Source organism: Centrocercus urophasianus, unplaced genomic scaffold (genome assembly GCF_019232065.1).
Source record: "Centrocercus urophasianus isolate 14NV4802_14NV808 unplaced genomic scaffold, USGS_Curo_1.0 seq_21, whole genome shotgun sequence".
Taxonomy (NCBI): Eukaryota; Metazoa; Chordata; class Aves; order Galliformes; family Phasianidae; genus Centrocercus; species Centrocercus urophasianus.
In genome coordinates, this window is record NW_024884767.1 from 8,796,745 (window position 1) to 8,818,476 (window position 21,732).

The window sequence follows — 21,732 nt, forward strand, 5'->3', positions numbered from 1 at the left end:
AATAAAGCATCAGACCCAGTCTCTTGTCTTCTTTGTATTACATCCATTTCTGCCTCATGACTGATGCTTCCACCGCCAGACCACTAATTTGAAACAACCTCTCATGGTGCAGGGCCTTGCTATGCCAGACTGGGTCTGCTGATGCAGCTTAAGACCTCCCCTGGGAGAATGTAGAACGGAAAGCCCAGAACACACAATCCAAGAAAGCCAGGTATGCATTCTTTTCCAACAAAGTAAGTTCAGTAAAACCACCAGGCATGCTGGGAAATTCAGACTTGAAAATCCTAATGCCCTTTAGGTCTTTCCTCTTTCTTGGACCTTTCCAATCAAAGCTGAAACATGGACACAGGGGACTTGGCATTGCTGACTCGGGGTGCCTCAGAGGTAGGTATTTATTGTTAGAAAACACATGGAAGAAAAAGAGATGAACAGAATTTGTTGACTCAGGAGTAAGTTACTAAGTAAGTACCTGCTGTATTAGTATTATCTCGTACCCACGTGGCACTATTTATAATTTTTTTTTGTCTGTTGAGAATATATTTTTTTTCACACTTGCTCTGAGCTTTTGGCTCCCTTATGCTTTCCTACAAATGACTGACATTCTCGATTTCAGCCCAGTTAGGGGCATATCTTGATTCACCAGAATGCCTAAAATAGAAACATGCTTCTGTCAAGGTCACATGTTCCATGTTGTTCCCACATCCCAACTACTATTACTGCCTGTTGGTAGATTCCTTCAGTACAAACTACCTTAGTGCCTTGAAAATTTTAGGAAATTTTTTTTAGGAATCTTAGAAGGAAAGATAAGACTGATCCAATGCCACAAGCTATGTTTATTGCTACTACTCACGAAGGGCTTAGCTGGTGTAGAACGGGGAATGAGAAGCGTTGAGCACCTGTTTTCATTGTAGAGTCAGCAACAGGGATTTCTTCCCATGGAAGAAACAGCAACCAGAAGACCATGATCAGACCACTAATACACCCCTGTGATATAAGCTTGCATCCTCCAAGTTCAGCATAGGCTAAGCTGGCAAACCACAAAGATATTGATTTGTGTCTCTATTGGGCATACAGGACAGGTAACTTCAGCACTGTGGGGAAATGAAGAGAATCAGGCTTTTTTTATTTTTCCCCTCACACAGAGATACATTTTTCAGGAGGTTTACTGTTGGGTTTGAGATCTCAGAAATGCAGTTTTGAGAAACATTTTACTTCTCAGTCCTCCTGCTAAATGATAGAAAGAGTTTCTGTGAGAACCTTGGAGAGAGGAGAAGATCCACAACGTGTCAGTGGCAACAGGAGGTGTGTCTGCAAAATTTGTGCAGGAATAACACAAGTTTAAGGCTCTTTTACAACATGTATGGCAGCAGAATGGCCTGTCTCATGCTTGATGGTGCTTTTTTGATGTAATCCATTACATTAAGGAATCACAGTCTGAAATAAATCATTGCTTTCACCATTATACATCTTAAATCTACGTATGTGTGCATCCTTATACAGAAAACACTATTGCTTCATCATATACACATGCTGAGGCAAGCACTGGCCTTATAGATTTATACCCACATGCACCAATATAAGGATAGATAAAGCTGATGTCCTTAAAATCCTTTCACTCCCTAGCTCTATTAAAGCTCCATAAACTGTCCCACTTACTTTTTAAGACTGTTACGTCAGCTTCTTCCAATTTTAATATTGCTCATACTCATTACTGCCTTTCACCTCCAGGACCTCTTCGAAGAAAAATAAAACAAAACCAAACACCAAAGTACCAAAAAACACCAAAACAGCACAGAAGAGAACTAACTTTCTAATAGCAGTGACGACTCAGAAGTTTGACATGTCCAGTCTTTCCAGTGGAGCTGCTTAACCTCAGGTCCTCAATGCCAATCCAAGAACAAGGAAATGAGAATACAGCTGCAGAGAAGTCTGCAAGATTAAGTGTTTTGGAAACAGACATTTAATGTCACACGACCCTTAGACCAGAGTCACATGAAGGCTGAAAGCTGTATCTCTGGAAAATGTTATCTGTTCACATTAGTTTGCCCTATCTGCAAAATTTAAACACAGGAAACAGGATTTGTCATGCCAGATCAAATCATAATGGTACTGAGATTACCACTGTGCTCTCCATTGTGATTAGTGCCCACTGTGGAGAAAGAAATTAGAAAATATTGCACACTACACTGGGTTTTAGCAGGGGATCCATTCCACTTAGCAGTATTCCACTAACTAGGAGACTTAATTTTATATTGGAGCTTACAAATAATAAAATCTAGAGAGAAGAAATAAGCAGTCCTAACCAACACATCCAACACATTCCTCCTCCAGTTAATCTTTTCTTTTTTTTTTTTTTTAAGTTAAAAAATTAAAAAAAAATGTGCAGGTTTTAAAGGCCTGCACAAAAATTTGAGGGAAAATAAGGTTAAACCAGCCTATGTGACAAAGTCAACATTGGTTTTTTTTTCTCCAGCCAAAAGCTAAAGCAACTTTCTCTGTTCTCTTCCAAAAAGGAAGACATAGACAAGGTGGGACCAGCCTTCCACCTGTTCTCCTGTTGATACTCATGTCCCTCAAGAAGGCACTACAAAATCAAGAGCATATTCCAAGCAGATCCACCTTCCTGGTTATTGGCTCACCTTTCTGCACAAGTGGACAATCTGAACTGAGTATTGGTTTTGGAGCAGGCAGGCTACGCAAGGCACCTAGGCTTGTTGCTGGAGGAAGCATTTCTGCAGACATATTAAGGAGCAGCTCTTTAATGGGCAGTATAAACAATGACATGAAGGTAATGTTGCAAGATGCAATTAACTAAATGCTTCCCTCCCTGATGACCAGTCTGAAACATACTTCCACAAGTTCCAGCTCCCTTTAACTTCATTTTCTACCACTAAAAACACTCAGCTCTTGACTCAGTTTAACCCTCTGGGCATGAGTTTCAGAACTGCCGTTGTTCTTAGAAACAATAAGCTAAGGCACAGTGTCATGGATGTTCTATACACCTGTATTGTTGTGCAGACAATTCCTATGTCAACAGGAGATGTGACCACCACAGACAGACACCCTGAAGCCCACCACTTCCTTTCCCTCACACAGTATTCCTCCATCAGGAGGTTGCACACAATGCTGATCATTTCAAAACAGGAAGCCTCACTGATTTTAATTTTTTTTTCCAGGTATGTTCAAATTTACAAATGAGAATGTAACGTTTTGGATCACTTTTCTAAAGAAAAGGAGGACTGCCATATGCTATTTTACCTGTCAGTGAGAAGCCAAGATTCCTTCAATAACATGTCCCAGAAGACCAAAAAGACCAACACATTTTATTTCTCTAGTCTTGAATACCATTGACTGAAGTCATAAAGTCCAAGGCACTAGACTAAAGCCTCAGACTTCCTTTTTTCAGTGCAACATCAGAAGAATGGGAAATTGCAGGATCATAAGAGATGTGTTTTGGAGATTTGGAGCCCTGAAAGTAAGGGGACAAAAAATGCCTTCCATTCTCATACTGTTCTGATGTGCTTAAGAATGATCTCTCTAGTCCATGGTATGGAGAGCACAAAAATGAGACAACTTAGTTGTTAAAAAATCCAAAAAGTTTCAACCTGGGGTTCAGTATTACACAATGAAAAATAAACATATATGGGACAGTTCTAGGGGTGGGGTGGAAAGGAAGGCGGAAATCACTTCTATCTGACAGGGGGATTGCTAGCAATTACATCTCAAAAGTCTCACTTTATGAAACAGAACACAAAACCTTCCACTTCCTCCCTTGAACCACTGCTTCATCCTCTCGTTAGTCTGTTGTGTGGAACTAGAAATATATCATGGTCTTTTTCTTCTCTTTTACTTTAGCATGAAGGCTAACACTCTCAAAACAAACTGGAGCTGAAGTATGTATGCACATAAAAGGGCAAAGGGACTTTCAGTTTTGGGATGCTTGTTGTGGAGCACTTGGCAGAGACAGGATTTTTTGAAAATTTCTGTTCTGAATACATCTGTTGTCACTGGAACTCTAAGAAAGCAAAGCCTGACACATCTGTTCATTTGTAAAAGCTTGGGGCAGAGCGCCTACTTAATCACTGCTGTTCTCAGGTCCCTCCCAGCACCTGGTCAATAGTAACTGCGCCAGCACTTTCTCTGAAACATCTATCATGGTCTGAGAAGTGGAAGGAAACAGTTAATTTTAGCTCCTGTAGCTGTTCAAGATTGACAGTGACATGCGTGGCATGGACATATCCCACTGAAATTCAGAAAAGAAAAGCCCTGAGCCACTTTCGAAGTACATTGATTCAATTCCCTCACTGCTCTATGGTGTGAGTAGACATTCACATCTGTTAACAATAAACATCAGCTCCCTCCTACTTTGTAGTACCTTTGCTACACAGGACAGACAGCAATATCCAGTGCTACTCTCTCTTCTCTCTTACTTATTTTAGTGAGTCGGATACAATTACTTCTGATAAACACCAATTCAACTGAGAACAAAGCAGAAAGAAATGACTGTTTTAAAATGCTCCAGGAATTACTCTTGCATTCCCTATTGCTATGCTTTGGAGGAAAAAGAAGACCAAGAGTATTTACTCTTCTTACCTCGCTAGCAGAAAGCTTTTTGATCATTTTAAATAACCTATCAGATTTCTAAGTTTCTTTGAGACACACTTAAAACACCAATCAGCCTAATAGTGGAGAAAAAAATCTATGGAAATAAATCTTCTGCATCTCATAGAGAATACCAAAAATGTTCAGAATTCGGCATCTAGAGACCTGGCTTTGGTCATTCTGCTTTTGCTGCCAGTAGCTATGAGATTTAAGTTCAGGGCATGTATGTACAGTTTGTTATAGAGCATGCACTGTATTTTATAGCAACGCTGGAACAGTTGCCATGGATAAGACTATTGGTCTATCCCACCTGCCATGTCATTTCTGAGAGCTACCAATACTTCACGCTTTAGAAGAAGGTCAGCACCCTGCCTCCTGCAACACCAATGACCTCATTTGAGGTGCCCTCTTCGATGGCACAAAATCAGGCTAAGCAGGTGGTCAGTTTGGCTCTATTTAAAAGCTCTGCCTGATTGCTCTATAGAGTGGAATTGCTTAGCATTACCACAGGTGAGCATGTTTCCCTGAGAAACTACAGATGAAGACAAGAGTCACCTTCCCCATTTGTGCCTCTGAAGATCCCAGTGCGCTCTCAAGATGAACAAAGAGACAAACTCCTGCCTCCACCTCAGGAGGGACAGGATTGCTCTGGTGCTGCCATGCTGGTTCTCTGTCCTAGCTGAGAGAAGATGCACAAGAAAAGGCCATCAATTTCCTCATCTTCTTCCCAATAGGCAAAGGGAAAAGCTCCTGAGGAGCTCTAACATGCACCAGCTGGCACAGAGATAAAGCAAAAAGCACTCCAGCTACGAATGGCTGGACTGGAGGATGACGTACTCCAGGAGCAGGGTGCATGGAAGCAGAGAAGGGAATTTCAGATGGGAAACTGAAGCAGTTTCCCCTTCCCTTATCCTACCCAAATATGCATTTGACCTTTCTAAAGGAGGGTGTTTAGCCATCAATCTGCAAAGGACATGTCTCTGAGAATCCTATTCTCATATATTCAAGAAATAACAACCCTTCAATGATGTATTTGTAGTTCAGGAATCCTATCCAGTCACTTCCAAGCCGTTATTGTAGTTTTAGACAGAAGCACATTGTTTGCTGAACTACAGGGTGGAAAATCATAGAATCATATGGAATCATAGAATAGCTTGGGTTGGAAGGGACTTCAAGGATCACCAAGTTCACACTCTGTGCCACAGGCAAGGTTGCCAGCTGCTAGATCAAGTACTAAATCAGATTTGCTCAGGGACCCATCCAACCTGAATCCAAGATGCTTGCCAGCAATAATTTAAACAGCTTGTATGTACTTACAGGAGGAAGTATTTGTTCCTTCTGTTGAAGCTTGTATCCTAAGCATGGGTTCTGCAACACACAGAAGGTAACAATAAAGTTGTAAGAATAAAGCCACAACTACACTGTTATAATTGGAGGAACACAAACATTTTCCCCAAGAAGGGCTTTCTTTATTTTTTTTTAATTTCTCTTTTTGTAGTAATCAGAAACCCACTGAAGCAGATGAAAAAAAAAAAAAAAAGAGATAGATCCAGAAAGCAAAGAACTTCAAAGTTGGTACAGTGTGTCCTAGGCACACTGTGAATAATCAGTTACAGCAAAAATGCTCCACAGTTCTGGGAGAGAAGATCAGGAGAAAACTGGCAAAGAGAGAGCAAAATGTTCAGCTGTTTGTGACAGCATCAGAGGAAAGTGGAAAGCAGCAGGTCTTGCAGATCCCCATGCCAACCCAGGAGACACTAGCTGCTTATCTTCTAGTTTCCTAACTCCAAATGGGCAGTCAGGACTCCACAACTACGATAAGAACCTCTGCAGCTCAGAAGACAGCAGGTCCTTGAGTGCTACAACCTCTGGAAAAAGCTGTTGCTGGAAGGGGGAGCAGGACATGTTCCAGACTAAAACTGGACACAGCACCAGAACCAAAGTGGTTGCAAAGGGGAAAAAAGAAACCCCAACATTCTCAAGATGGCAAATAATCTTGTAGGACAGCTGCAGGAAGCAGGCCTCAGCAGAAATCACACAAAGCAAGCACTCATAAAAGTTAATGAAAGAAGCATGCCAGCCTTGTGCAGGGGCTGAACCTCCTGCACTGTAAGAAACTGAACCTCGTAGCAAGATGGGACTAGGAATTTGGGTGGTGCATAGGCTTTCACTGTCTTAGAGTCCAGCAGAACGTAGTGTCATGCATGAAGAAAGAATTCAGGAGCGTGCTTCAGGAGTGCTGTCAGGTGGAAGAAAGTGTCTGCAGGGAGAACAGTCAGCTTGAGGCATCAATGTGACATGCCACCGAGAGGGGCAACCAGCCTGCGATCCCTAGGAGCAGGTGAGGCATAAAGCATGCTCTTTAGTGAAATATTCAGCAACATGTCACTTCAGGCAGAAAAGATGAGCCTGCTGCTTAGTAGAGTCAGCTTTTAGCCAGAGTAAAACCTCACTTGAAAGCTAAAACTACTCTGTAAGCCCTCCTATCAACACCCGGTGATTCACACATCATCATTCACAACAGCCAACCTCCAACTGGAGAAGCAGCACACTGATAATTTATTTGCATTTGTAAGGTCTGGAAAAAATAAGTAATGCTTGAGATCTCAGATGTTATCAGTCAGCAGAAGAATGCTGCAGTGACAGGGAAAGCTAAAGTGGTCTGGACCAAGGCATCAAGCAGATATCTGATCTAGCCACATAGCAAAGACCTATTCAGAATGCCATAGAGATGCACATTAGAAGATCTCAACATGCGGCCATCGAACTTTTTGCTTTCTGCTATCCTTCAAGCCAACAGCATGATGTGCTGCTTGGCACTGCATTTGCAAGTGCAGCGGATTTATCAGGAATGCAGCCAGCCTTTTAAACATGCCTGCCTCTTTCCTTCCAGTCAACAAAAGCAGCAAGGAAGAGAGCAGTAATGTAACAGCAGGCACTGGAAGGGACACAGGCAAGGAAAGAGACTACTCATAACAAGAAACATATTTCATGGGAAAGAAGGGAGCAAAGTGCAGGGTCTGCATTCTTGCTGCAGAAGGGGGAGCATAGTGGAGTCATTGACCAGCATGTCACCTTCTTTGAACAAGAATGGTTCCAATGGTTACAGGACACTTGCTATTAGCTATGTGGTCTTATAGATACCCAGTGAAGCACTGGTGACAGGCCCCACTGAGAACATGAAAGAATATGGGCACATCCAATGGCTTTTCTGTCAGGCAGTGGTGCCAAGATTTCAGAAGTAGGTCGCCACACACGCAGATGCATCAAAGGGAAGGCTGCAGGCATGCTAAATGCAAAATCTGGCAATCACACTGTTTTCCTTGATCTAGCCTACAAACACTGTCATCTCACACTAAAACCTGTCTCTGCCAGACATAGCTTTCTCAAAAAGCTAGCAGGACCCCAGCCTCTCTGCCAAGCAGGATATGTGCATCTTGTAAATCTTGGGATGCTCAGCTCACACGTGCCTATCCACAGCTCCCTCAGCCAAACTCGGTAGTAGAGATAACTGCTAGAATTGTGACCATATTTGAAGTAACTCCAATGTTAAAATAATGAAAGTGACTTCTCATTGGGGTCATTCCAGGAGTGACTCTAGAGGTATGAAATACGTAACTGAAAGTGGGATCTTGAAAGCAGAATTCCACCAGCCTGAAAGGAAACCACCCGGGGAAGGCTCCTATTGTGCCAAAGGCAGTTTTGAAAGCAGTTAAACTATGCTAGTGTCTACCTTCACAGATCCTGAAGAGCTGCCAGGCAATCCACCTAGAGCCCAGAAGAACAGAGCAGTCTAGGCAGCATTCTTTCTGTTGGAAATATCAGTATATCCATATGCTCAAGTTCATGTGTGGCTGATAGGATGTACAGGAACAGGAGCAAAAAGTGCTTTTTAAAGCACAGGTCCAAACAGCTCAAACATGCTTTCATTTGGGCTGCTTGCAGGTTGACAACTGCAGGCCATGTTATAATCCTCAGTACAGCTCCAGGATACTAATGGGTATGCTTAACCCTTCTTCATTCATCTCTTAGTCCCTGAAGCAGATCCAGCATTCAAGATCATAAGCAGGTTCTGAGGCTCTGGACGCAGGTGAACTGATGCAGGTGATAAGAAGAAGCAGTCTCACAGCTGCAGAAGCAGTTCAGAAAGAAACAAAGAGAAGTAGAGAGGAAGACTCTATTAATGGAACTTACGTGAAGAAGTTTTTGTCCCTTCTGTTGATACTGGTATCTTGCTGGTGCTCTCTGGAAAACACAAGAGGCAACAAGAAGTTATAATGGAGGGGGAGCCAGGTGTTCCTCTAGCAGCAATCAGCTCCAAAAATGGAGGAGGAAAAGAGGAAAAGATGCTTGAAGAAGCAAGCTTAAATTCTGTTTCAGCTGCAGAGGCTGCAACCAGACATCAGCTTGCAGAAGTTTCCTTTTGGGAAAAAAAAAGAAAAACAATGGTGTCTGCTGGTGGGACTGAAGAAGTAGTCTGTTACTTCTCAAAGAAGCCAGTTGATCAATCTTTCATTCTCCTCTGGGAATAACTGATCAGTGGCAACAGGAGAAATCACACAGATGGTTCTGCTTCTGGAAGGCGTCGGAGTGAGTGTTCACTCCTTACGCTTGTAGAGAGTTAAATTTTGCAGAGATGTGTTCCTGCTCATATCACTTCGATTGCTGCTAAGTACATCCAATAATGTCACTTGCCACTTCACTGAAATCTTCGAAGTCACACATGCAAATCCAGCCTCCCATGGGATGACTGCTGTGATAGAAATCAGTTGCTTTGCTGAAGAGAGGAGGAAAGTTGCTCTTCCATCCTGGTCCTATGGAGATGTGCTGCTGCCAGTGACACAATGCCATGGACTTCTTGCACTGGAGTTCCCTTTTTCTAATGACACCATCCACCGGACTGTGCACTGCTGACACTACAAGCCACAAGTGCATGGACTTCTGTAGGTATGAACAAATTACTCCTCAGTTCTATGTATCTCAGTCTTCTTCAGATTTGCACAAGTTTCCCACCTCAGATCTCTGCAGCTTGGTGCTGCTGCACATGTTTGAGTTCCAGGTTTGGAGAAAGGATACAAATGGCAGGGAAGAAGTCTTCCCTTGAATCCTCAAGGCACACCAAGAATTCTCTGGTAGGCCAAACAAAAAATGGTTTAGAAAAAGCCTCAAAAGAGACATAGGAAAAGACAGTTTAAGAAAATTCTTCTTCTGTTCTTTGATTATGGATCAGGTAGCCCCCTGCTCATGTTCGTCAGTTTGCATAGAGTCTTGAACAGAGACGGAACGTAGCCCAATTGTCTTCCCCTCAGGATCCTTATCTTTAAGCTTGTGTTGAGCCAGTGTGTTAATTTCTATCTTGTTAGTACTTTTTCCCCTTTTGATCCAGTTTCCATTGGCAAATATCTTGTTTGTGTGGGCAACAGAACCTGGTTTCATCTCATTAATGAGAGAGAACATGCTATGCAGCATTTCCCTGATAGCCAGTGGTGCACGGCATGGAAATGAGTATCATCAGTAACATTTTTAAGGTCAAAACCTTTGCACTTTCCAAACTTTGGAACATAGTGGCCCATAGCCAGACAGCTTTCAGGACCATTTGTCAGCTGTGGAGGCAGTTTGCTGTTGTGCACTGAGAGCGTCTGAGCAATTAACCTTTCTTAGTCATAACAGAGATAGAACATGTCTGACAGCTGAGCAGCTCAGCATCTGGCATGATTGGAGCAACCTTTTCTTTCCCAGTCAAAGAAACTATGCTCCATTTAGTGCTTGTGCTGAGCTTTTTGGAGTACCTCTTATTGCTGCCTCCCTAGGCTTGACTATGTCTTTAAAACACAGGTGGAAAGTATCCCTTCCAGTGGAAGACACAGCCAGAGCCCCCCACATCAGAAATGTGTCCAGAGATATGTTTGGAAAACATGGCTAAGTCACACATTACCAAGCCTTGTTAGTGATTTTCATACTAGGAGCATTAACAGTGGATGGTAGCATCTGAAAAAAAAAAGATATTTTGCTTAGACAAGAAGGACAACAGAGTTCCACTCAACGAACCATCTGAAAACAAGATGAGGCTGCTTATGGGAGCCTTCAGTACTTGGAGTTGGAAAAGCCCAAGCATGTTTTAGTCATGGTACTTGCAATTGCTGAAGATATGGAGGCCACAGCTTGTTTCCCTCTGAGGAGCAGCAACCTCAAATGCTCCATCCCTGTCCCCTGGAGTTTCTAGGAAGTGATCAGATTTCATGAGGTGCCATTTCCTGAAACTGAATATGTTTGTGCTGGAGCTTTCTTTAGGAAAAATGTTGGGAGAACAGGCAAAAAATCTTTTCTTGGGAATGCTTTAGGGGACAGGTCCTTGCAGTCTCTCAGTCCCATCTCAACTCTGACCTGCTCCAACTCCTGTCCCTTCTGATGAGATGGGGAAGAGCCTCTGAACACAAAAGGGAGTTGCAGCACTCATGCTGAACTTGGCATCTTGATCTGTCCTGCTGGGCAGGGAGCATTGCCTGGGCTGCAGAGAGGGGACAGTTCAAAGCCAAGGCAGCAAGCACTGCTCAGGGAGGCAAGAGGTCTTCCTGCTCTGGAGAGGTCTTTTTTTTTCCAGGGATAACCAAGTATCTAACAGCCATACAGACACTTTCGTGAAGAGCCCTCTGTATGTCCCTACAGCCCATTTTTCCTCTGCTAGTTTGCCTGAGACCTAGCACAAAAAGCCTGCTTCAGTAAACTGAGGGTTTGATGTCATGGGTTCTGGTTTCAGCTTCCAAGACATCCCCGAGGACCCTGACAGGGACAACAACTTCAGTTCTGAGGAGGATTCAAGTGAGAGCTGCAAAAACGTTTCAAGTCATCCTGAGGTTTATTTTCTACTAGTGACTTAAGGCTTTTGCACCGATTTTGTCAGACACATAGGTGCCACATATCTAGAGAAAAGGGAAGTATCTGGAACATCTGATACTTGTTCTTCAGCAGGCAGAGAAACGGTAATGCTTGTCTTTAGGGCCAAAACCACTGACATTGGTCCCAAAAATGCTCATTTGCACCCACTCATAATATGACACATTAGGTCAGCCTACCATGTTGAAAAAACACAAAAAAACAAAAACAAAAAAACTGTGGCCCTAGATAACTTGTAATTATGTTAATGAAAAACACTCCTGTTTTTATCAAATCTCAGATTAATGCATACATAGGAAGGGACTTTTCTTGCTTTTGAGATGTTTCACAGTTGGCCACATGCTCAGTGAGTACTAGATGCTTTAACGAATGATGAATACCAGATTTCTGCTAGCTACTGCACAATTCTGAGCTGTTAGCAGTGCTGCAAATAATAAGGATGCAAAACCAGGAGTTTATCAGGCCATTGTCTCTGTATTCATGAATTTATCAAGGATTACCTCTGCCCACAGCTGAGTTATGTGTAACTATCATCTGAACACTTCCTGTTCCCTTCAGTTCAGGTGAGGCTATCCCAGCCACCCCTACTAATGATTCAAATGTCAGCTCACTTTGCGCAGACGTGCAGGATGAGCACTCACACAGTACCCTGCAACAATACAGCAGCTGTGAACACTGAACACTGTTGACTTCTCCAAACATCTCTGCAGAAATCCACCCCTTTGTACATTGAGCCATGCTGAGCACTGCAAATCTCCTTAGTGTGACAAAGGATTTAGGTCAATGGGTTTTAAAGTGTAAGGCTGACACTGGATTCAGCTTTTGCACTCTACACTTGAGAAAGTGAGGTCACTTACCTAGTTAACTAGGTAAGATTTTTTGTGACAAAGTTTTCAAACATATAGTTAAAAGCTTTAATTGTGGTAGAAAGTATTCTCTCGGAGTCCTTTAATGAGCTAAGGTCTTATATTCATGAGGAAGGCCACAGAAAAGTTCACTGTAAAAATCCTTCGCCTGGCTAAAGAGACAAATTAGGTTGCAAAAAATGGCTATTATTGTATAACCAAACCTGTGTACAATTTATACAACTCCAGGAGTACATCATGGCTCAACTGACCTCAATTACAATCTTTCTTAGGGGAGAATACAAGAATAAGAGTGAATGAAATTAAGAATGCAGCTCATATCCTGTGGGCAACTTATACTCATTAGAAATTTAAAAGGGAACAGAAAAGCTCCCACTACTTGTTCATATGAATGCTAAACAGATTTTGCCTACCTATTTTTACATTTGCTGCATTATTTATCCATAGATGTGGCTCTATAAACAAGACTTAATGTGTCTTTAAAAGGAGAAATGTGAGAAATGTTACAGGAAAACACAGTGCACATCCTGCATGTTTGTTTGTAGGTCTGTTCACTTACAGTGAAAACTTGCATAAGAACAAGTAGGGCAGTTTTAATTAACAGCAATGATAATAATAACAGTAGCAGTAAGAAAGACTTGAGCTATTGCACTATTACTGTTCAAGTAAGAAAGTGTTATAATTCCTGAGAATTAGATCAAGGAAAAATAAAGCGCTTTTCTCATTGAAAAAAAAAAAAAAAAAAGAGAGAAATTTTTACAATGGTTTATTGAGAAATACCCATTTTTTTATGCTTTGGTGCAGGCAATAGAAATTGGTCATTTTCAGATGCATGGCCTTACAGCAAAAGGTGTTTTTTTCTGTTCTTTTCGGGGGAAAAAAGTCATACATTGTGCCTTATTCTTCATGTAACTTTTCTTAATATTCATTTCTGGTTGATTTTAGAGACAAGGCACAATGCTAGATAGACCTTTGATCTATCTCTAGAATTCCCTTTTGTGGGAAAACAGCAAAGAAAATGTCAACCAAAATAGATAAACTTTTAAAAAAAAAAAAAATGTAGGGAATTAACCCCAGGATTTTTACATTGAAAAGTAATAATATCTTAGTGGAAAGAAAAACCTGATTTCCAGAAATATCATCCCCTTATTTACCCTCAGTCTTAAAGCACACAGCATAAAAGAAAAGGAGGAGCTAATAGTTCATGGACAGTGGGGCAACTTCACAAGCATGGCCAGGTGAGTATGCAGGTGCCAACGGTGCATACGACGTGCTTAATTAAAGGTAAGGTTCACAGATTACCAACAACCATTCTGTCTACCCTGAAGAAGTTCACCCTTCTCAGGGGTCCACATTACAGTTTTCTACAGCTGGCTCCTGTGTTGTCCAGGACCCCAAAGTCTTCCCTAAAAGCCCAATGGCAGGAAATTTATAAGAACCTTTTTTTTTTTTTTTTTAGGTTGATTTCTTTCTTTCCTTCTCCCTCCATAAAAGAGCAGGACCACACATATACGGGACCTGAATAATGACTATCCTTCAGGGCTCATTACCAAGTTTGGATCCCAAATCAGTCATTAAGCCAGCAAGGGGAAGAGGTCATGGAATGTGGTGGAAGAAGGGGTGAGGAGGTCAACAGTGCAGGGGGTCTGTCCCTGTTTGGAAAGCAGATGTTGCCCTCTGAGGCCTTAGGGATCCATTGCTCTTAAGTCACTAGATGTTGCCCATGCTGTTCTTCAACTCCAGGTGGAAAATACCAAGCTTAGCAGAAAAAACAGGAACTATTTTACTGGTAATTTATAAGAAACAGTAAGCAAAGGGGGCTCAAATGTATGTGCGGCAACCAAATATGCATGATTGATTTAATCACCCAGTGAAGGCTGCCATGCCTGATTCTTGGTTATCAAATGTCACTGAGATGTTTCAGTTCAGATATCACTGCGTTTCCAGTTCAGATCTTCACTGAAAAGAGCCAGCTGCTACGTTTAGGTTGGATCCAATTTTTCCCTGTTTGCATGCATGATGGTGTTTTAAACAACTTATGTTTCACAACAAGATTAGACAAATTCTAACATAGCAGTTACAAATTTACATTGAAAAGTTTGCCTGCAAATGTTCTCATTCAAATCCAGGCTCCTGATTCTTTGCAGTAGAAGTGTTTTGCTGTCATTCAGGACAGCCCAAAGGGAAGTTCAAAAATTTATGTCACAAAGTAGGAATTAAATCCTTCCCCACATAGGTCACCATTCCTTCTCTGAGGAAGTAATGGAGGATGCCCACATATTTTTTGCGTTTATTTGTATCACTGCCCAGGCACGGTGCCTACAGCAGAGTTTTGGAAACTCCAGTTCCTTGGAAACAGTATAGGAGCTTTCCATGTAAGCAGCTTGTGAGCAATCAAAAATTGTGTTCATGGAAACCAAGAGCATTTACTAAGCTGCACAGAAACACCTACACATTTTTGCTCCTAATAACATTCCAGTAAATAACACTTGATCTTTTATATGAGTCTCCTGACATCTGATCATGACTATAATACCAGACAGCTTATGTGAAATCTTAGCACTTGGGATTCTTCAGTTAATGAATTAGAATAGCAAATACACAATGTGAATACAGCCAAGCAATCACCATGTGACCACAAAACAGCAGATATCCAAAGACAAATCCCATTGGCAAAAGTTTACATTTGTTTTCCTATTTATTGAAATGCCTACATCCTGCTTTGGGGCACAATGTGGAACAGAAAAAGCACCACTGCGTAATTCCCGTTGGAACATCAGCTTCAAACTCATCTTACGTACACGCATAATGTATGCTTCCTTTGCTAATGACACTATGTTTCTTTGATACTTCACCATGAGCTAGACACAGGAGTTTGAATTATCAGAACCACATTAGATAATGCCACTGTTAAGAAAGAGCATTTCAGCTGAACCACCACCTTCAAAGCACGTGCAAGGAGAAACAGTACTGTTAAAACATTTATGTACAAGAAAACACTTCTTAAATCCCGCAAGGAGCATTCAGAACTATCAGTGAAATGAAGTGTAGGAGCTCTGCAAAAACAATTAACAAATCTATAATAATTTAAAATTGTTCAGGTAACTAAGAATCTCTGTTCCTCCTGAAAAAAGTTTAAAATGCAGCACATGAAGGTGCCTTAACGTACATTCCTGCCTTTGAATAATATGCTTTTGTCTTTACTATGGTGGAAACCATGAAAAAAAACCGAAAGCTATCAAAATCAGTGGAAGGAAAACTTGTGGCAATCAGAATCATGCAAATGGAAGAGAAGAAGGGGAGCTCTAGTTTAGAAGTGAAATTAAGACTTGTTTATGGTAAATGAAAGCTCCTCTACAGGACTCTCATGACTCTCCTATTCATACATATCACAAGAATTAAAATATTTCCTTTCCTTCATTATCTTCCCATCTCATCTACTTAGACTGTGACTTTAACTTCATGTTGGGAAGTCTATCACAGAAAAAGCCATAGGAGATCCACAGGACACATCTTATTTGACCGAGTAAGGAAAGCCAAGCATCTCAATGATAGAGGTGCTTCATTTTCTCAGCACAAGTAATAGATTTCAGCATTTCTGCTTCCATTTCACTTGCACATCTTCCTCCTCCTTGGGACTCTTTTGCCCTAATAACAAAAAAGTCAAGGTCTTTCTGAACACAATAGCAAAATAAAGAGCCAAGCCTTACCATTGGTGTCTGTGATGATAACACTGGCTTTAGTACTGTCATTCCCCAGTTTGCTGCTCACTCTGCATGCGTACTCCCCAGCGTCAGCCAACGTGGCTCTATAAATATGAAGCTCAGAGTATTTCCTGTGAAATGACAAAAAGCATGTAAGCGTCCTTTATTGGAGTAATAGTCACTGCATCAACTAATGCACTCTTACCCTCAACCGATTCTTATTTTCCATTCTTATACTCTGACAGATTAATACTAACCAGGTTTGAAAGAAGGAAAGACAGTAAAAAAAAAATCTCTCTTCTACAAGATGCTGGAGAACAGGCATACCAATGCACTCAATTAAAGATGCTTCTTTATGCTTTTCTGCTTGAGAGGAGGCTTTGTTCTTGAAGGAAATCTCTGTAAAATAGCCTTCCTTCCTCAACTAAATTGTTGTCTATTCTGATGCCATGGAGATGGGTGTAATTTTAAAATAAATTACTCTTTTCTACAGATTCACATTGCCAGTAGCAGAGTTCTGGGTAAGTACTGTAGCTTCCAACATTTGACTAAATAATCATGAGATTAGGACACACCACTCTCTTCAACAACCTCTGAAACCCCAATAGTAAATCATTCTCCAGCACTAACAAAAAATTATGGGCAGGAGCACAATTTGCATGAAGCTACATTTTGTTCCTGGCTCAGAGACGTAATTTAATCAGTCTCCAAGGTTTTGAGATTAGATTTCAAAATGCAGAACTCCTGCCTGCTCATTAATTTGGTAAGAACATGCTCTGGTGTCATTCAAGGGGTCCCCAACTCATGTGATGTCAATAATCCCATTACTAAGACTGCAGAGAATGACTAGCTTGGGGAAAATATACAAATTACCAGTGTTTCTAGTTTCTGTTTAAAATAGGTGCTTTGTGGAAGTTTTTGCCTGTAGTAAAGGCCCCTTCATTTATCCACAGAATAGTTGCTTAGTGGAGCGCATGAACACAGGCTTACCTATGTTAGCCTATCCTAACACTATGGACTACCCCCCCAAGGGGCAGAGGTTCTTCAGTCTAAAATCTCTTAGTCACACCAACAGGTACTGAGCAAAGCAGTATCTGGGGAGCTGCTTTGCTTTAGCACAGCCACATTTTCTGACTCTTCATTCGGACTTTACAGCTGGTTACTCCTTCTGGGAACCATTGAGCAGGGCTGGGTTCACACCAAAGATTAGTCTTTGTAGCAGCAGTGCTTCTAGAGCAATCAAAATACTCAGCACTGCTTTCAGTGCGCCCTTCTGAGCCATCTCTCCCTTCATTACAGTCAACCATCCCATCCGTTGCTTATAGGCATCTCAGCCTTTCCTGCCTCTATGCAAATGTCCTAACATTGAGGATTCAGCACCGTAGCCCTCATGGGATGTGACCACTGCGCTGGAATCCCCAACTCTACTTGAAACCTGCATCACAAGCATTTCCTGTCATGCCATGAAAAAAAAAGCTACTTTCCTGAGGCTACTGGCCTTCCAAGAAGAGGCAGCAGCCAACCTAGGATTATCAGTTTGCTATGGTTTGTTTCAAAGATAAACAACTGAGTAGTTGACAATTTGGAGACTTTTCTCAGGTTCCCAATATTGGATTAATTTACTGGGCTGAATACCTCACTGCATTTCAGACAGCATGTAAGAGAAGACTCCAGCTGGTGGCAACAGTGAGTGAGTGAGTACAAGTGGAAAAGACACCGACAGAAGCTACTGTCTCTTTGGATGGAATTTTGCATCTAACAGCTACACTTAGCGCCACAGTAAAATTTAACTATTTAACTTCCTGCCACCTATTCACACACCTCCCCTTGCAACAGACTGTTGAAGACCTGTCCTGGAAGTAGTCTATACCATCTAACAGCTTGCATGGACATGTGATATTTCCTATATCCCACGGGTTATCTTTCAGCTACTCTAGCAGACATTTGTCTATAAGGAGAGCAGGCTGTAGCTTCAGGGTATTTCAAAAGAAAATATAAGCAGACTCCACTCTTCAGGGAGCTCACTTTGATAAGCAAGCACAGCTGCAGCGATATCACTTTTATTTAGGCTCTCATTGTGTGTCTGCTGCAATCTCTTTTCCTCTCTATGACATTAAGTAATATTGATGCAAACATCCTTCATGGCACTCTTGGCTTTTAGAAGCAGTAACTCTGTTTACCATATACATTTTTTTTATTCTCTTCATTGTACATGACACCTACGAAGAAAGTTAAGGAAGTGAGGCTTCCTTTTATAACTTTAGGATGAGATTAAAATAGGTAAAACCACCATATGGCTTACAAATTTACTTTTAACAATCCAAATTTTGTCTTATTCATAGAAAAATTCTTCAAGAACAAGACATCAAAAGAATATTTATAGCTGTAAGGATATTATCAAGACATATTATGACAGAATTCAAAACAGACAGAGCAGAAGATGACTCATGAATGGCTGTAAATGAAACAACCCTTTATAGCAATATGGCGCTCCAGCAGAACTCGCTTAAAGTAATTGATAAGGGATTTTATACCTAAATGCTTGTTCTGTTGTCGGTCTATACCATGCTACACCAAAAAATGCCTCTCCCTCCACAGTTCGCTCTGCTACATCTTTTGTCCATCAGTACTATGGCACTGCAGATCTTATATTCATACATGAAAGAGAAAAAATGCATTGCAGAATACAGTCTCAGCCCACCTTATCTGACTGCTTGAATTCATTTTGCTTCCAGGCTCCATCTGTCATCCAGAATTGCCTGTCTGCGAACAAATATCCAGGCTAAGCTTGGATGAAACCCAAGATACAGGGCACTTGTACATAAAGTTTTCTCACGCACTGCTCTATCCAAAGCCATCAGCTCCTGCCCCAAAATCCTGTAATTTATGTAATGAAGAGAGCCTGACTCTGTACAGGATACTACCCAACACAGAACTGTGAGGTCTTCACGTACGTTTGAGATGCAGAGAAATAAAATGAAACATTGTCAGTAAAAGCAGATGAGCAGAAATGCTTAAACAGCAAGTGAAAAGGCCTTGCGTGGTGCTTAGATTTTACTGTGTCTACACTGACATAAAGAAATAGCTTAAACCTGTACAGATCCATCAATAGAATATGGCATACTGAACCATGTACAGTCCTAAGAGCAGCAGAAACTCACTGGGTGTACACTGTTACTCCGTGACAAATTTAGGGTAAAAATTGAGTATTTAAGTACCTTTCACCAAATTTTAAATTCTTAGTTTCTCTGGACTTTCCAGTGTGACAAGAAGGGGCACACGCATCTAGTGTGATTCACCTGCTGCACTGTAATGTCACTGAATGTTTGATCCTGCATCTTCTGAATCAACCACCCTAGAATCATCCTAGTGAGCTCAGTGGAGTGATCCCTGGAGCTCATTTTACGTGAAGGGCCAGTTTTCAGAAAGATAAGTCTAGAGGAAACCTGCACTGTCAAAGAGTCTTCTAAACTCTCAAAAATCTAGGAAAATGCAGTCAGCATCTGCTCCACTTCTGCAGATTTTGTGAAGCAGTAGCACTCACCCTGGGCAAATGTATTCAAAAATATCAAGCAGCATATTTTCCATGCCTGCTCCAGAAGCTAAGGTCTCCATTTTCTGTTTCTAAGCTAGCAACTTCATAATTCTTTCAGAAATTTTTGCAGTTTGTTAAAAAATCTCATGCTAAATACCCAGTGCTCAAACACATTTATTTTCTCCCCACAATGAACAAGTTTTGTTTTACCGCCACACAATGATGGCACAAAGCTGATTTTTTGTAAACCATGGAAATATAAAAAATCACTTCTGTCTCTCAGACACTACATAAAAATCAGCAAAGTTTTCATAAATGCATATAAAATATTATTCTCAAACGTTTGGATTGAAGGAGTCAAGACTGTGTTACCCTGTGTGCTAACAATGGTGCTGCAGAATATACCCTGTTTTTATGTAGACATTTGACGTCCCCAAAGTGGACGTTAATCCCAGGTAGCTCCACTACTACTCCAGCCTTCATTGATGATTTTCCTACACTTCACAGTAGAAAAGGATTCACATTAAAATATCTGTAGTAACAGTGTGGTACATGCATAGTAGTACAGCACAGGTACACAGTAGTACAGCACAACAGTACAGCACAGGACAAACATTTATCAGTGTGTTGTCAGGAAAAATAAATATATAGAAAAAATGGAAAAACTCCACTTTGATCAATGATATTCCTGATTTATTTCCTTTTTTTTCATTTGGAACAGGATTTTTTTAACTTGTATTTGTTTACTGTAATATGTACATCCTCTTATACATTCACTTTTTCACCACCTCTTCTTCCCTTTTCCTCTAAATTTAGAGCACGTACCTGTCCCACTTTCTTTCTACAGATCTATCTCCTCTAGAGCTGTTCACACCCACTCTATGCTGGAAGAACACACAAACAGCAAAAGAAAAAAAAAAGGCAAAATACTGATATGTCCCCAAGATAAAATCTAAAAGCAAAAATATAAGGAAAATCCTTCAGATATCAGCAAAAGCAAAATTTTCAAAGGCAACCCTTGTCTTCTTCCTTTTCGCATTCTATATCTAGTGATTTTTGCATCTGTGAGCAGAAAGGCTTCTGTGTTCCATGCAGAAATCTCAGTTTTAAAACACAAAACGGAGACAGAAATTCTAAGGATGAGTGATATCCTTGGCTGGGGTAGCACATGTGTGAAATCTAAATCTGCACTCTGCCCACTTACAGTGAAGGACAAAGAAATCAGATCTCCACTTTCCAGGAGGCAACTTTTTTCTTTTTTTCTTTTATTCCTTTTCTGTGTGCTATGTATCTTTTAGGGAATTTTAAATGTGTTTTCACATATAAACCTGAAAAATAGACTTCAGTGTTCCACATGTATGCTCTAATAAGTGGCTGTTAGCTAGTGTCCCTTCTGCCAACTCCTTTCATTCCCCCTCCCCTTCTCTTTCCCCCTTTCTTTTCCACAAAACTTTGAGAGATGCTGGGATCATTCTAGAAGACCTATGGGTTTTAAAAACCATTTCATGCTGTCTCCACCATCTCCCAGTACCTGGTAGAAGCCAAGATAGTCACTGATCCAATGGTGCCTCCCTGACAAAGTCCCAGGAGGAGAAATCCCAGATACAGTGAATTTTATCGATAAACATTAGCCAAAATGTAACAGAAGGAAAAACACTTTGCCCCTCACAGACAGCGCTCTCCTGAGGACCAGGCTCTGATCTGAACATTTTCTGTGCAGACTAGAATGACAACACAACTCTGACAGAGACATAAGGCAAATGGGTTCAGACAGTTTGCCAGGCTACCTGCCACCTGGAATGGCTCCATTTGACAAATGCTGGAAAGAGACATCACCAGTTCCTTTTTGCTGTCTGTGCTACTGTAGCACATGGGCTGCAGTGATGCTGCTCTGGACCCCTCCGTATTTCATCAACCTTTTGCTGGAGCATAAGAAACCATGGGGGAAGTCAGGGCATCTGGTTTTCAACCTGAACAAGTCTGGAAGGTCAAGTGCCTCTTTGATTTTCGATGCTGTTTTGCCTAGCAAGATGGGATTTGGTGAAGTATGGGGGCACTTAACATCTAAGAGGAAAAGACCTATTGTAGAGCCTAGCCCAAATCCTCATATGAAGAGAAGGCAAAGACCACT

The 21,732-nt window shown here is 41.3% G+C and overlaps 1 protein-coding gene across 1 annotated transcript in view; it reads right to left on the reverse strand.

Annotated features, from left to right (window-relative positions):
- The window catches only part of NRG1 (neuregulin 1), a 169,094-nt gene that overhangs the window by 115,040 nt on the left and 32,322 nt on the right, over positions 1-21,732 (reverse strand). Inside the window, exons 3-5 of the mRNA XM_042822928.1 lie at positions 16,073-16,197; positions 8,797-8,847; positions 5,920-5,970 (exon numbers count right to left, since the gene is read on the reverse strand). Coding sequence (XP_042678862.1) covers positions 5,920-5,970; positions 8,797-8,847; positions 16,073-16,197 — 227 coding nt within the window. The remainder of the gene's footprint in view (positions 1-5,919; positions 5,971-8,796; positions 8,848-16,072; positions 16,198-21,732) is intronic.